The 16,435-nt window shown below is 39.5% G+C and overlaps 1 protein-coding gene across 17 annotated transcripts in view; it reads left to right on the top strand.

Annotated features, from left to right (window-relative positions):
* The window catches only part of PSPC1 (paraspeckle component 1), a 141,422-nt gene that overhangs the window by 98,168 nt on the left and 26,819 nt on the right, over positions 1–16,435 (top strand). For 3 of the 17 annotated variants that reach the window (XR_013960251.1, XR_013960252.1, XM_080662158.1), the window contains exon 7: positions 9,818–9,843. The exons of 13 other annotated variants lie outside the window; for them this stretch is intronic. Coding sequence is in view for 1 of the 4 variants with exons in the window: in XM_080662158.1 (XP_080518284.1) it covers positions 9,818–9,843 (26 nt within the window). In the remaining 3 variants the exon portion in view is untranslated. Of the gene's footprint in view, positions 1–8,903; positions 8,978–9,817; positions 9,844–16,435 lie in introns of those variants that run through there. One more of the 17 variants, XR_013960256.1, reaches the window with a different exon arrangement.

The raw sequence follows: 16,435 nt of genomic DNA, 5'->3' as shown, positions 1-16,435 counted from the left end.
CAATCACCCCCTAACCATTCTCCTGCCAGCCTGATTGATGCCTAACTGCTCCCCTGCCAGCCTGTTTGCCCCTAACTGTCCTCCCCTGCAGGCCTGGACCCGCCCAACTGCTCTCCCCTACAGGCTTGGATCCCCCCCAACTGCCCTTTCCTGCAGGCCCGGTCGCCCCCAACTTCCCTCTTCTGCCGGCCTGGTCACCCCTAACTGCCCACCCCTGCAGGCTTGATCGCCCCCAAATGCCCTCCCTTGCAGGCCTGATCCCTCCCAACTGCCCTCCCCTGCTGGCCATCTTGTGGTGACCATCTTGTGTCCACATGGGGTCGGTCATCTTTGACCACATGGGGCAGCCATCTTCTGTGTTGGAGTGATGGCCAATTTATTCTTTTATTAGATAGGAGGATTAGATAGGATAGAGGCCTGGTGCACAGGTGGGGGCCAGCTGGTTTGCCCTGAAGGGTGTCCCGGATCAGGTTGGAGGTTCCCTTGGGGCGTGGGATGGTCTGGGTGAGGGGCCTGTGGTGGTTTGCAGGCTGGCCACGCCCCGCGGAGATCCTGGTATCTGGGATTTATTTATCTTCTATAATTGAAACTTTGTAGCCTTGAGTGGAGCCAAGCCTCCTGCTCGCTCTGTGGCCACAGCCATTTTTCTTGGGATTTATTTATCTTCTATAATTGAAACTTTGTATCCTTAAGCGGAGGCCAAGGCAGGCCAGGGCTGTGGAAACTTGTCTTTCTCCATCGCCGGGGGCAACTCAAGCCTCCTGCTCTCTCCAGCTCTGTGGCTGCCATCATTTTTGTTGGGATTTATTTATCTTATATAATTGAAACTTTGTAGCCTTAAGCGAAGGCCAAGGCAGGCCAGGGCAGGCAGAAAGCTTGGCTTCCTCCATTGCTGGGGAAACGCAAGCTTCCTGCTCTTTCTGTGGCCGCAGCCATCTTGGTTGGGTTAATTTGCATACTTGCTCCTGATTGGCTGGTGGACATGGCTTGTGGATATAGCAGAGGATGCATATTACTCTTTTATTAGAGAGGACTAGAGGCTCAGTGCACAAAATTCGTGCATGGGGGTGCGTCCCCTCAGCCCATTCTGCACCCTCTCTAATCCAGGACCCCTCGGGGGATGTCTGACTGCTGGTCTAGGCCTAAACCCTGGGATCGGGCCTAAACCAGCAGTTGGACATCCCTCTCACAATCCGGGACTGCTGGCTCCTAACCGCTCTCCTGCCTGCCTGATCGCCCTTAACTGGCCCCTCTGCTGGCCTGATCACCCCTAACCGCCTCTGCCTGCTTGCCTGATTGCCCGTAACTGCCCTCTCCTCCTGGTCTGATCGCCCATAACTGCTCCCCCCCCCCCCCTGCCAGCCTGGTTGCCCCTCACTGCCCCCCTTTTGGCCTGGTCGCCCTCAACTGCCTCCCCATACCGGCCTCTTTGCCCCTCACTGCCCCTCCCTGCCAGTCTGGTCGCCCCACGCAGCCTGCTGTTTGGTCATTGCATGAGGGCATCCTGACTAATTTGTATATTCCTCTATTATTAGTATAGATTATACATCTCAATTTAAGGTAGAAAATATATATATTTAAGGTAGTATCAGACTCTTAAATGAAAAGCCACAGTGGTTTACTATGTTTTATGTTATGATTGGATCTCTAGGACATAGTCTTTCTTGTTCTATCTCTTATGCAGATTGTCACTCAGATAGACTTTTGTAAATGTGAGATTTTTAAGTATGTTTCTGGATTTTAGAAGAACTGTGTAAACAATCCTTATCACGGTGAATAACATTTTCTGTGCTTAAGTTTATTTTTTTTCAAATTATCCATATTATCATATGTGAAAATAAAGAACATTTTATTTTATTGTATATTTTGCCAGAATAATTTCCATTAATTTTCCCCTAGGGCAGTGGTTGGCAAACTGCGGCTCGTGAGCCACATGTGGCTCTTTGGCCCCTTGAGTATGGCTCTTCCACAAAATACCACGGTCTGGGCCAGTCTATTTTGAAGAAGTGGCGTTAGAAGAAGTTTAAGGTTAAAAAATTTGGCTCTCAAAAGAAATTTCAATCGTTGCACTGTTGATATTTGGCTCTGTTGACTAATGAGTTTGCAGACCACTGCCCCAGGGTATACAGATTATTAGATAATGTCAATTGGTATATGTGAGACATTGCTTAGATTTACATATCTTTTTTTATAATGTAATGAGAAAAAGTCACGCACGAAGTGATTCTCTTAATAGTTTCTGACCTTTTTAGTTTTGGAGGCATTAGTGACTTAACTGAGTGATTATAATGTTAATGCTTTAATTTGGTTAGAATATTTACATGTTCTTGGACTTGGTTAGAATATTTTAAACATTAGGATCACTATGGAGCCAATAGTTGGGCAAACTGAACATAGTAATTGGAGTAATTGTGTACAAAGTGATATTTTTTCAGCCATGTGGAATTTTTGGGGTAGCTATGCCATTCAGAACTTCCCTTTATGCATTTATTGATTGTACTAGTATTTACCAAGGGGTCCTATTGCGTGACTGGATCCTTTCCTAGGGCTGATAGAAAAGCAGCGGGAGAACAAAATCCCTAACTTGTTTGTTCTCAGAATTCCCTGGAGGGCTCATTAAAAAATAGACTTCTGGACCTCTACCCAGTAGTTTCTCATTCAGCAGGTCCCAAAGGGGGCTAAATAATGTACATTTTTAACAAGGTCCCAGGTGATACTGATAATAGGTTTAGGGACCTTACTTTGAGAACCTCTGTTCTGGTGTTACTCAAAATACGCAGTGTTTTTGTTGGTTGATTTTGTTACATAATGACTATCCTGGTATATTGTGTATTGTTTTAGACGAGTGGTTGGCAAACAGTGGCTCGCAAGCCACATGCGGCTCTTTGGCCCCTTGAGTGTGGCTCTTCCACAAAATACCACGGCCTGGGCGAGTCTGTTTTGAAGAAGTGGCGTTAGAAGAAGTTTAAGTTTAAAAAATTTGGCTCTCAAAAGAAATTTCAATCGTTGTACTGTTGATATTTGGCTCTATTGACTAATGAGTTTGCCAACCACTGTTTCAGACAAAAAGCGGCTACATGCTATGTAGGGAATGCCTGCATAACAGCCTTGCAAACTTAGAGACCTAAACAAGCATGTCAAACTCAAAGGCTAACACGGGCCAAATAAGGTTTATGTGGGTTGCAAAAAAAACAAAAGCTTCAATTTTCATAGAATTGTAGGTTTATTTCGATAGAGACAAGTTGAATGCGAAGGACTGAAATAAATGAGTGATGGTTAAAATAATAGAACATTTTAATAAAAATATTTTTTCTTTGTATACTAACTAATCGGACACTGAACAACTGCACAAAATAATAAGCGTAATGCAAATAAACTTATTTTGCTTGTTCTTCGAAAGCGAAATAGTTCCTGTTAGGAACACCAAACAAGTCAGTCCAAGACTAATGACGTGGCAGTTAGCTGCTAAAAGATTCGCTGCTAGTATTAGTGGAGAGAAATGGTGCGCCTGCACATGAGGCGTGTGAGGGAAATGAATTCAACACAATTATAGTAATCAGTCATTAGTGAACGTTGTAGTTCGTTATTAATAATTATGTATAACAGGATATTGTAAAAATTAGTCTACAAAATTTTTATTAAAACATTTCTTACATACCATTATATTGGCTGGGCTGCAAAAATATCCTTTGTGGGCTGCATGCAATCCACGGGCCATGAGTTTTACATGCTTGACCTAAAGTAACCACAAAAGATGGTCTGAATTTAAAACCTTTTAACTAAAAGCAGTTTATGGCAGGTCGTCATGTCCTAGGCAGAATCTTCCCAGACAAAGGTCTATCTTTGCTTTAAGCCTGTCTATTGTCTTTTGCATCCAGGATAACATTCCTTTGGGATGTCAAGGTAACTCCCCCTTTCCAGACCCCTCAGGATGCAACCAGTTCACCAGGCCAGAAACCTTAAATCCTCTCATTGTTATTGTTAATTGTTGACTGTTAACTATCCTGTACCCACTTGTGTAAAAGATGTGTCTATCATTTTACCGGATGGCTTCACAGGGGAGTTTTACCAAACCTTCAAAGGGAACTAAAACCTATCCTCCTCAAACTATTCCAAAAAATCCATGAGGAAGGAAAACTTCTAAGCTCTTTTTATGTGGCTCAGTGGTCAGCAAACTCATTAGTCAACAGAGTCAAATATCAACAGTATAATGATTGAAATTTCTTTTGAGAGCCAAATTTTTTAAACTTAAACTTCTTCTAACGCCACTTCTTCAAAATAGACTCGCCCAGGCCGTGGTATTTTGTGGAAGAGCCACATTCAAGGGGCCAAAGCACCGCATGTGGCTCGCAAGCCGCGGTTTGCCGACCACTGCCCTATGGAAGTGCACTGACCAGCAGGGGGCAGCTCCTGCATTGAGCGTCTGCCCCCTGGTGGCCAGTGTGTGTCATAGTGACCGTTCATTCTGCCATTTGGTTGATTTGTATATTAACCTTTTATTATATAGGATTTTAATCTAGATGTCATCTGCGTGCCTCTCCTGCTTCCCAAAGACTACCATAGCTTAATGTGCTTTCAATTTCCCAGGAAGTTCACTTGTCCAAGCTTTTTGTATTTTTTGTGTGAGGTACAAATGTGTTTGGCTTTGGAAAGGTATATATGAGATCAAGGAAGTCCTCTTATCAATCCTTTTATCTTTTAACTTTGCACCAACCCACCTCTCCCTCATTTTTTAAATTAAGGAGTCAAGATTCCTTGCTGCTTCTAGCCCAGGACTTTGAGTCAGCTTTACCATAAGGGGCTTCTTAACCTGTTTTCCAACTGAGCAATTCTTATGAGGGCTAATGAGAGTAAAAAAGTTTGTCTCATCTGCTAAAAAAATTTATGAGGCTAGTTTCTTGATAAGATTTATTTTTCTGTTCAATTATTCCAATCAATAAATTATTTGAAATCCTGTGATTACAATGAGTTAGTTATATCTCTACAGAAGTTAGTGCTTAACTTTATTTTTGGGCACATGAATACAGAAAAATAAAACGAATTTTGAGTTTCTCATTTGGTTTCCCTTATACTCTTCGCTTTTCCTCCTCCCATACATTTTTATGTGATAATAGCCCGACTTTTATCCTACTAGACATTAAAGTTTTAAATTTACATGTGAACTATTGGCACTATTTAGATTTATGCATGATGATTAACTAGGAAAATTTAAAAAGACCTTGGGTTGTTTGTTTTTGTTTGTTCGTTTGTTTCTTATTTGTATATATACCTGGAGCCATTAATGCTTTTAAAATATTAGTACGAGGAAGATCAGAAGTTTTTGGAAAATTACATACTCCAAATTTGGGGGTGGGTGGGAAGTACAATATAGAATATACGTATTCAGATGTTTCTGCCTTGCAATAAATATAATGTGCTTTTAGGAAGATTAAGTTTAATCTACGTCCTAGTATTTGTGCTACAAGTGTGAGAGGTAAGGTAAAATTAAAGTATAATGTGTCATATTATGATCTTTTAGACCTATGAGGTATTCCATAGGTTGATTAAAACTACAGATCTCAATTTGGATTATTTTCCAATTGATCAATATGGAAGAAAACTATCTGTCACAATGAGTTCCTAGTCATACTTTTTTAAATTTTTTATCCTCATTGGAGGATATTTTTTCCCATTGATTTTTAGAGAATGGAAGGGAGAGGGAAGGAGGAGAGAGAGGAGAGAGAAACATGAATGTGCGAGGGACACTAGGGGTGGGGAAGGAACCCAAAACCCTGGTATTGGCCCTTGACTGGGAATCCAACTGGAGACCCTATGTGTGTGGGCTTATGCTCTAACTACTGAATTGCTGGCCAGGGCTTGTAATTCTTTTTTATAGATCATATAAGAATCATGTGTATCAAATACAGGGGTGTGGAAAAGTAGTTTTAGCAAGATTTGAAATGCTCAATACTGGTTTTCTACAATTGCTGTATAGACAATTTCTTGCAGTCTCGACACTTAGGATATAGCTATGCATAAAGTAGACCAGCCCTCAGCTCCCTGTGGCACATGTGTTCTAGATCTGCAGGGACAAAGAGTGACTAAGAGTTGAAATAACTTAATGTCAAAAGGGTAGAGAAAAGGACAGTAGCTATTTTAGATAAGGGGACTAGAAATTGCCTTTCTCAGGATATGAAGGGGCAACATTCTGTTTACTTTAGTCTGTTGGCCAAACAAAGCTGTGGTGTTATAAGTGGATGCAGTAAAGTGCACTGTGGGAGCAGTGCTATCCCGTGTGGTGGCCATGTGTGGCTGTTGAATCTTAGGAATAGGACCAGTGCAACTGTAACTAACTTAAATTCAGCTATCAAATGTAAGCAAACTTGGAATGACATGGGTGTGTGCATCTAAATTTAATGAACTCTACAAGTATCAAAGAAATTTTACCACTTGAATTAAAGGTGTAAAATATACACAATTGCAAATGTTTTGGTATGAAGAAATGAATGTGAAATATCTTTTAATTTTTACATGGTTACATATTGAAGCAATACTTTGACTATATTGCTTAAATAAAATATGTATACTTAATAGTATATATACTAATTTTATCTTGCTTTTTACCTTCTTTAACTTAGTTTCTAAGAAATTTAAAAATTCTTATGTTTGCACTTTTCTTTTGGGTAGTGCTAGTTTTAAATAATAAATTTTTATCTTTTCCTTGCATGATTGTAATCCCAGAATCTCATTACATGGTCTGTAGTGATTATAATTCATTTATTTTTAATCTGTATATCTACCTATCTATTATTTTAAAAATATATCTATATGTATTTTTTTTCAGAGAGGATTAGAGAGGGAGAGAGAGATAGAAACATCAATGATGAGAGAATCATTGATCAGCTGCCTCCTGCACGCCCCACACTGGGGATTGAACTCAGAACCTGGGCATGTGCCCTGACCGGGAATTGAACCGTGACCTCCTGATTCATAGGTTGATGTTCAGTCACTGAGCCATGCTGGCCGGGCTATTTTTATCATCATTTTAAATAAATAATTTGAGGTTGAACTTTAAAGTTTGTTAAGTACATACCATTAGGATGAGACCAATTTACTTGGTGCTTGTGCAGAAGTGCAATAGAGTTATTGGAATACCCAGTTCTCAGGAGATAAATTGCACATATTAATCTTACATTTTATTACTTTCACTTTTATTACTTTTCCTTTGTGTTTTATATCTACTTGGTACTCTCTTCATAAAAATATTTAAGCAAACATAAGTCCTGAAAAATTTTTGTCATCAAGATTCTCTTTAAAAAAAAAAATTGTCTTAAAACCTTTATGTGAGCCCTAACTGGTTTGGCTCAGTGGATAGAGCATTGGCCTGAGGACTGAAAGGTCCCAGGTTCGATTCCGGTCAAGGGCATGTACCTTGGTTGTGGGCACATCCCCAGTAGGGGGTGTGCAGGAAGGCAGCTGATGGATGTGTCTCTCTCATTGATGTTTCTAACTCTCTATCCCTCTCCTTTCCTCTCTGTAAAAAATCAATAAAATATATTTAAATAAAAATTATTCTTAAAAATATTAAATAAATAAAAGATAAAACTTGTCCCAAACGCACATCTTTAAAAAAAAACAACAACAAAAAAAAAAACACCTTTATGTGAAGTTTCCATATTTATTTATTTGTTTACTTCATTCCAGGATGTCAGCTCTAAGAGAGTAGGGATCTTATTTGTCATTGAGTGATTTATCTTCATTTTCTAGCAAGTCTTTATTAAATGTTTGTTCAGTGAATGAATGACACCAACTGTAGGACAGATGATGTTTACTAATGAGAAGACAAAAATGAACAAAATGTGGTCCCTGCGCTCTTGGGATTTGGAGTCTATTGAGTATCTGTAGAGCTGTAAGCATACTGACCATTTTGTTTTAATGAAGGGAATTGCAAATGCTCTGAAAACATACACAAATATACACCTATGTTGGGAAGACTTCAGTTAGATAACTTGAGCAGATCTTAAAGGTGAGTATGTATTTGCCAGTTACTGATTTAAAAAAAAAATTTTTTTTTTTAGGGAGAGGGTAGGGAGTGTGTGGTTAAAGGCTAATAACGTTCTGGGGAGAAGGCAGAAAGTTTAGATAAACTGTGATTGATCTAAGTTAAAGAGTTTTGCGCTTTATCTTTTAGGTAACTAGGAGTCAGGTCAGTTATTTAAAATACAAGAGTAATGGAGAAAATGGAAAGCAGAGGGACCACATGGAACATCGATCCACTGCCCCACCCCCAATGTGATATTTGAAAGAATCTTTAGTGTCAGGTTTGCTCAGATTCCAGACAGGAATAATTCAGAAGTAAAATGAATTGAACATTTTTATTGGTGTGTAGATGGGGGAGAGGGAAATGCAGTGGTCTGGGAGTTTCTGGTTTGAATGGTGGAGTGATGGTGATACCACTAACAGACATGGAAGGTAAGTATATTCAACATTGTGGTTGGGGTATGGGTGACTGCCTGAGGGTGAGGAAGATGGATGTTGGAATCTGTTTGATTTTATATATTTTGGTTGTGAATACCTATGGTTCTTGGGATTTTGAAAACTAGACAACCTGTTTGCCTGGTAAAAGCGTTCTTTCTCAGGGCACTACCGTGTATTGCTGAAGGTGACTGGTGCCCTGACTGGTCCTGCTTTTACTTTTGCTCTTGCAAATTATTCTCCGAGTAATATCTTCTGCTTCCTTTAGAAATGTGAATTAGATCATTGTTCCTGTCCTTCAGATGCAGCCACTTTCTGTCTGTATCAAAATCCAACTACATCGTAGGGCACAGGGCTTTATTTGATCTGCTTTCAGTGGAACTTTCCAGCCTCATACACCTTTGATTCCTTGCTCCCTAAATACTCAGGTGGTTCCTCTGTCTCCCCAGGTATTTTGGTAGGTTTCTAAAGAAAGAGCTCCCCAGTAGAAGGACATATCATCTCTTCTCATTCTTGTCACTTGGTCAGTATGTGATATTTACTTTTTGTGCCCGCATTTTATTAATCTTTTATTAATGTTCTCAGTATCATAGCACAATGTTTGGCAGTATTTTTTGACCCAGGCTGAAGGAAAATCCAGGAGAAAAATACAGAGTAATGGCACAGATTTATTGTTTTCACTACCAGTTGGAAGTGTGTGGCTAAGAATTGCAGATGGCTTATTTATTCAATAGTTATTAAGCATTTTTATCTCAACTCTTTAGAATTGCTCCCCATCTTTGAGCTTGGACTCTGGTGAGTGGCAGGAGAAATTATGGGAAACAACGAATTCTCAGACAACTGCATGTTTGTGACAGAGCAAGAAGAGCCAACAGAGAATATGAGTCCAGTTTTTAATAAAATTGGGATGTGTACTCCTGCATATGTATAAATAGAGATATGTCTAAAAAGAAAGTACTAAGAGAAGTGGAGAGAGAGTGAATATGTAAAGGGTGTAATTTGGGATAATGGATGGAAGTCCAGACCTCTTTGTCTGAGGCTGGAGAGGGGCTAAGTAGAAGACAAGTTCTTATCAACTGGAACAATAATCTCAGGGTTTGTTTAAATTTTTAAACTTTGAAATCACAGAATATCTTTTGTGTATTGGCTATACTGATACAATGTTTGGTGTTGGTGGAACCCCAAGCAAGGAGAACAGAAGAACTATAGTAAGTTTAAAATGCTTGCCTGAAATGTCCAAATTTTACTCATAGTTCTCTTTAGGAAAGTAATTTTTTTCTAATTGAGTGTAAAATGAAGACTGTTGGTTTTAAAAGTTTACATATTTTTTTCCTCTTTTATCTTACATGGATGTACATTGAAGAGACGATCAGAAGCAGCAAAAGTGGGGTAGGTTAGCAGTTAAGAGCAACTTATAAGGAAATGTTCAGAACTATCTCATTAAAATGCAAAAACTTCTCATTGATGTGGCTATCCGTATATACTTCTATGTGATCATCATTTACACTTCTACAGACACTGAAGGTCTAATGATGGTAACCCTCCTAGTAATTGAACTTTAAAATGACAAAGTGATTAAGATATCCAAGAGAAATAATTCAGTAAACCTTGTATGTTATTATGAAGGGTACACTTAATCCTCTCAGAGGCTTTATAAATAAGTTGACTATTGCACCAAAAAACATTGAAAAATCGTTTTGCACAAATACTGGAAGGATGAAAAGCATGTAATGCTTAGTTTGAAGAAACATTTCTCTGACTTGTTTTTTTTGTGTTAATAGTTCCAATTTGAGAGTGGATAATTCTAATATTCTAAGAGGTTCTTAAATGTGACTTCCCTTCCACCTGTCCTGTTTTATCTTGCTGCTTTTATTATGATCTTTAAGTTTAAATTTTTCACTGTTCAATTGAATGGATTGTAGAGATTTTTAAAAATTACCTATAAAATAAGCATTGTTAGTTTCTCAGGATTGCCTTTAAAATTATTTGAAATGTTTCTAAGAGGACAGGTTAAATTAAGATTTTCTTAGTGATTGGGTAAACATTACTGAAGTTCCTGTGTTTTTAGTTTTTCTTTTATTAAGTACTAGAGGCCCGGTGCACAAATTTGTGTACCAGTGGGGTCCCTCTGCCTGGCCTGCGGGATCGGGCCAAATCTTGCTCTCCAACATGCCCTGAGGGGGTTCCGGATTGCGAGATGGCGCAGGTCAGGCCAAGGGACCCCACCGGTGCACGATCGGGGCCAGGGAGGGACACGGGAGGGGCCACTGGAGGGCTCCAGGACATGTTCGGCCCATCTTGCTCAGTCCTGATCAACTGGACCCCAAGCAGCAAGCTAACCTGCCAGTCGGAGCCTCTGCCCCTGGTGGTCAGTACACATCATAGTGACTGGTTGACCAGTTGACTGACTGCCCCCTGGTGGTCAGTGCATGTCATAGTGAGCAGTTGAGCAGCCTTATCATATCATTAGCATATTACGCTTTGACTGATTGAATGGACCACCGGACACTTAGCATATTAGGCTTTTATTATATACGATATTTAGCATGTTTGTGTAAGTATCCTGAACTATATATGTTACAATGAATGCAAATTAATATGAGCAGGTCAAGAAGAATTGGAGTGCCACCATGTTTTGGGTAATAACTTGTTACAGTGGTATCATCTAACTTCTTTTGAAGGACAAATGGAATCAAGTCAGGTTAGCCAAAGTTCTAATATAACTTGTTTCTATATAGCTAATATATAGTATATGAAATATAAATATATTTTAATACATTCATTTACTCAAGTCATGCTGAAATTTCTATCTTCATACTTAATAGGGTGGAAAGAGGGTTGTTTGTTTTTTCTTTCTTAATACTCGCCCCAATGGGTATTTTTCTATTGATTTTTTTTAGAGAGAGTGGAAGGATTGGTTTTTAAGACCATTAATTAGCTGGTTGAACCCATTTGTGTAAGTTTGTCATAAAATTTTTTACCCAGCATCAATACCTCTACCATTTCCTTAATTTTCCATGCCCTTCATCATCCTATCTTTATTTAGCTCCTCTCTGTATTACACACTTCCCTCTGGAGGCCTGCCTTTCTCTGCTCTAATCTGAGCTGATGCTGTGTAGAATAACAGCAACAAAAACAAATCCCTTAGGATTCCAGTGCTCTTATAGACTCCATGTGCTCTTGGCTGAATTATCTTTAAAGACTTGGATTCATTTTGACAGTTAACTATAATTCTTTCCTGTTTATCCTTTAATAGTTAATTTCTTTTGCATAGTACATAAGTATGCACACATACAATAGCATGGGTACCAGTACTACCATGAGTTCTGCTTTAAAAACTTTTACTACATTGTTAAAAGTAACTAAGGTATTAAAGTGTTAATTTAATGCACTTGGTTTGTTGCTGTCACATGATACTTGGCTATATATTAACACTATTTGGTCAATAAAACAGTTTAAAAACCATGTAAAGGGCACATGAATTAATTGTAAAGGTTTATAGCATTGTCATATTTGGAAATAGTGTAGGTTAATGTACACCAGAAGTGGTCATCAGTTATAAATGACTAAGTAGTTCTATAGTAGGTATGGGTGACCTGGAATATGAGCTCCATTCAGTAACTATTTCCTTCATTTACAACTAAGGCAGCCAATATGAGTTGGGTACAAGGTGCTTTTCTTCTTGAACAATTCCACACTCAGAGATAGAGGTGAGAATACAACACAGCAGTTACAATCCAATGCAGCAAAAGCCCAAAGGGAAAACCAAAGGATACACCTCTTAATAATTTATCTTGCACCACATTTGCAAGGATTGGGAAGTGGACAGAAAGGAAGGAAAAACTCAAGAAAGTACAGGGGGACACAGAATAAATCTTGGATTCCTGTTACTAAGAATGCATTTTGTGTGGTTGGCTTATTAAAGCTTCATGTAATTGGTTATCTAGTACCCATTACCCATTTGAAAAAAAATCACTGGCTCTGTGTCCAGATCAGTAGCAGTGCCTGATAAATTTGGTGACTTGACAAGTGAAGCCTGTTGTCCAAAATTGAGTGTTATAAGGAGTTCAGAGAAAAGTGCGTATAAGATAAACCAGTTGGGGGGAATTTGCATAGGATGCGTGAAAATGTTCTTGGGTGGGGAGGGTTAGAAGGCTATTTAGTACAATAGGGGTGAGTACCTTAATGTACAAATCATCTTTTAAGATACGTTATCTTTTTTTTGTAAAATGTTTTTATTTTTAGAGAGAGGAAGGGGGAGAGATGGAGAGGTAGAAACATTGATGAGAGAGAAACATCATCAATTGGTTGCCTCCTGCACGTCCCCTACTGGGGATCAACTCCACAACCTGGGCATGTGCCAGTAACCTCTAGATTCATGGGTTGATGTTCAACCTCTGAGCCACAATGGCCGGTAGAGTTATAACTTGTTTGGTAGCAGGTGCTATCAGAGAGGAGCCATTATGAATGACGCTGGATGCTGATAAATGCATGAAGCTGTTACCTACCTGAGATGAGACTGGAAAACGGGATCAGATCATATTCCATGATGAGCTACCAGGAGTTTTTGCAAAGGAGAGCAATACATTTGTGGGAAGAATGCATTTATAGTAAGCCAGAATGTAGAAGGGGAAGCAGTTGATATGTGGTGTTAGGATTGGAGAGGAAAAGTAGAAATCAAGATATATTGATCATGAAAATAGGACATGGTGGTTAGTTGGATGTGGGAGGGTTATGTGGAGGAAATAAGGCAGGGATGATTGGTGTTAAGGAAATGACAGGTACTTTTGGTTCTACCACCTTTTAGGAATAGTTAGGGCAGCAAGATCAGGATGGAAGGCATCAATTGGGTCCTTGTGACATCAGGTCCTTGAGCACAAAGTGGTGCTTAGGAAAAGGTCTTGGCTCAAGAATTTGGAATGTCATCAACAAAGTAAGCAATAATGGATAAATGAAAGTATGACACATATCTAGTTCACCAATGCAAAATTTATATAGGGCTGGGTGCTGAGATATCCCCTAAACGTCTAAAGACAAGGCTGTTTATGTCACATTCATTGGTTACAGAAGCAAGCATGTTTTAAAAAATGGCATTTATTGGAGGTTATTTTATTCATATTTGGTCAAAGATAGCATGAGGAAATGTGGATAACAGAGATGGACTTACTGCTATTCTCATCTCTCAAACTTAAAATTACCTTGGTCCTATTTTATAGCCATCATTCAAATCCTTGAGATATAGAAATAATTTTATCACATCATTGGACATTAGCCTTCAAATACTGTTGATGCATAAACTATAGTTTTGAATTCTTTGAATAATATTTATCTGATACACAAACAAATACAAATTGGTACGTAATGAAAGTAAATTTCTCTGTGTTCACCAGTTACCCAGCTTCTCTATCCAGGGGCAACTTTTGTGAGTGATTTCTTAAAAGTTTTTAAGATGCCGCCTATTGTAACCATGGACAATGAAAACTTAACTTTGTTCCTTGCATTTCCCAATCAAATGTATAAAGTAAATAAGGTCAGATATTGATTAAGAAGATTGTTTCAGGTAATAGTAAAACTTAGGTATAGAAATTATATGATTTTAGTAAATAAATATTAATATCTCAGAAGTTTACATGTTTGGTACACACACACACACACACACACACACACACACACACACACACACACTAGAGGCCCAGTGCACAAAATTCATACATGGGTAGAGTCCCTAGGCCTGGCTGGTGATCACACACACACACACACACACACACACACACACACACACTAGAGGCCCAGTGCACAAAATTCATACATGGGTAGAGTCCCTAGGCCTGGCTGGTGATCGGGGCCTTTCTGCTGCCAGTTGGTGGGCCTGCCTTCCTGCTGCTGGCTGGGTCTTCCCTCCATTCTGTGCTGCCCCCTGGTGGTCAGTGCACATCATAGCAAGTGATCTAGCTCCCAGTTGAACTCCTGAGGGGATACTTTGCAGATTAGCCTTTTATATACTAGTATATAGATACATATAGATGTGTGTGTGTGTGTGTGTGTGTGTGTGTGTGTGTGTGTGTGTGTGTGTGTGTGTATGTGTATGGCTAAGTGTCAGTCTCAACCAATAACTATGATGTGCACTGACCACCAGTGGGTAGATGCTCAACGCAGGTGTTGCCTTGATGCACATTGGCCATTTAAAAATAAATGGCACCACGGGCCTGGCACTGACAAACCAACACTCGGCTTCCCCCAAGTGGGACATAGGCCCCGCCACCACCCCAGAGTGACACCCCACCAAATCACAGCCAATGCTGTCAAGACCCCATGGCACAAATGTAGCTCATAGCCCAGCCTGGAAACAGTCACTGTGGGTGCCGGGTAATGATGCCTGGCTTCCTCTCCCTAACGATTAGCCTCCTTGGAGTTTCTTCAGCCCAGGAACACGACTTGCTTTATATTTATAGCCAGGTGTAAACATTGCACAGTTTAACCAAATGCTCGTGAAGCGTTTTCACGTGCCTCACCTCATTTGATCCTCACAAATCCTGGAGTAGATAGATAGGAGACTCCATGATATCCTATTTTCTTTTCATTAGCCGGAAAATGGAGATTTAGAAAGCTTAGAAACTTGACCCGACTGAGAGGAAGTAAGAAATGGTGGACCCTGAAAATGACTTCAGGTTTTCTCACTGCACAGAATATAGTCAAACACTGCTACAGTTAAATATTTCACCCTTGGTTCTCCCTGCGTGATCTACAATAATAATCTGCTTCGTGTTGATATTTACTGCTGTGTTGCTGACAATTACATCAAAAGAGAAGTTGGGGTGCTTCACTGGGCTGGAAAAAGTTTAGCTAAATCAGAAAGCAGGTCTAATTAAGCAAGTTTATTCTATATCTATAAAAGGCTAAGTTGACTCATGCATGTGCGATACATATAAAGCTCTCGCTGGTGCCAATCACGTGTGTTTCGATCTGACATTGCCAATTGTGAATTTGGTTGACACTTCTATTATAGAGAAAGGGCAAATAGCAATATTAAAATATTCTAATTAATTCCCTTTCAGTGTGCATGAATCTGTGCATTGGACACTAGTGTGTATGTTTGTGTGTGTGTGTATAGAGGAAGGGAGAAGGAGAGAGAAACATCAATGATGAGAGAGAATCATGGATCAGCTGCCTCTTGCACGCCCCCTACTGGGCATGGAGCCCTCAACCTGGCCATGTGCCTTTGACCAAAATTGAACCCAGGACTCTTCAGTCCGCAGGCTGACGCTCCATCCACTGAGCCAAACTGGCCAGGGCTATGTTTGTGTTTTTAAATAGCATGATGAGCATTAACATTTTGCTTTATCAGGTATTACCAAGAGTTCAATAATGGCTTAATTTACTTTTGTGATTGAAAAGGAGGGCATTAGACTCAAATTCAGAAATCTTCCATTTAAAAAAAATTCTCCAATTCTCTAGCAATGGGAAATGGGTATTATTAACATTGCTGTGACCAAATGGCCCCCAGTGGATGCTTGAAATTGTGTATAGTACTGAACCCTATATATACTATGTTTTTTCCTAAACATATATACTTATGATAGTTTAATTTCTAAATTGGGCACAGTAAGAGATTAATCAAAGTCATGTGAATATGGTCTCAAAGTAATCTTATTGTATAGTACACTCATCTTTCACTCAAAGGAAGCACTTTATGGCTTCTCTGTGGCCTTTCTGAATTGTCAGCATCACTGATTTTGCACCTTGGGGCTGCTATTAAGTAAAATAAGTGTTACTTGAACACATGTATTAGTGTTCCTGGGATTCCTCAACAGGTGAACTGATAACCTAGGCAGCTGCCAGTGGGCGGGGAGCATATACAACCAGGTATATGTGGGACAAAGATGAATCACATTCCAGAGGGATGGAGTGGGATGGCATGAAATTTCATCATGCTACTTAGAATAGTGCAGCACCCTAGCTTATGTTGCTAAATGGTTAGTGC

The sequence above is a fragment of the Plecotus auritus genome (assembly GCF_963455305.1).
Source record: "Plecotus auritus genome assembly, chromosome: 3".
In the NCBI taxonomy this organism is placed as follows: Eukaryota; Metazoa; Chordata; class Mammalia; order Chiroptera; family Vespertilionidae; genus Plecotus; species Plecotus auritus.
This window is presented reverse-complemented; position numbering and strand designations above follow the sequence as displayed.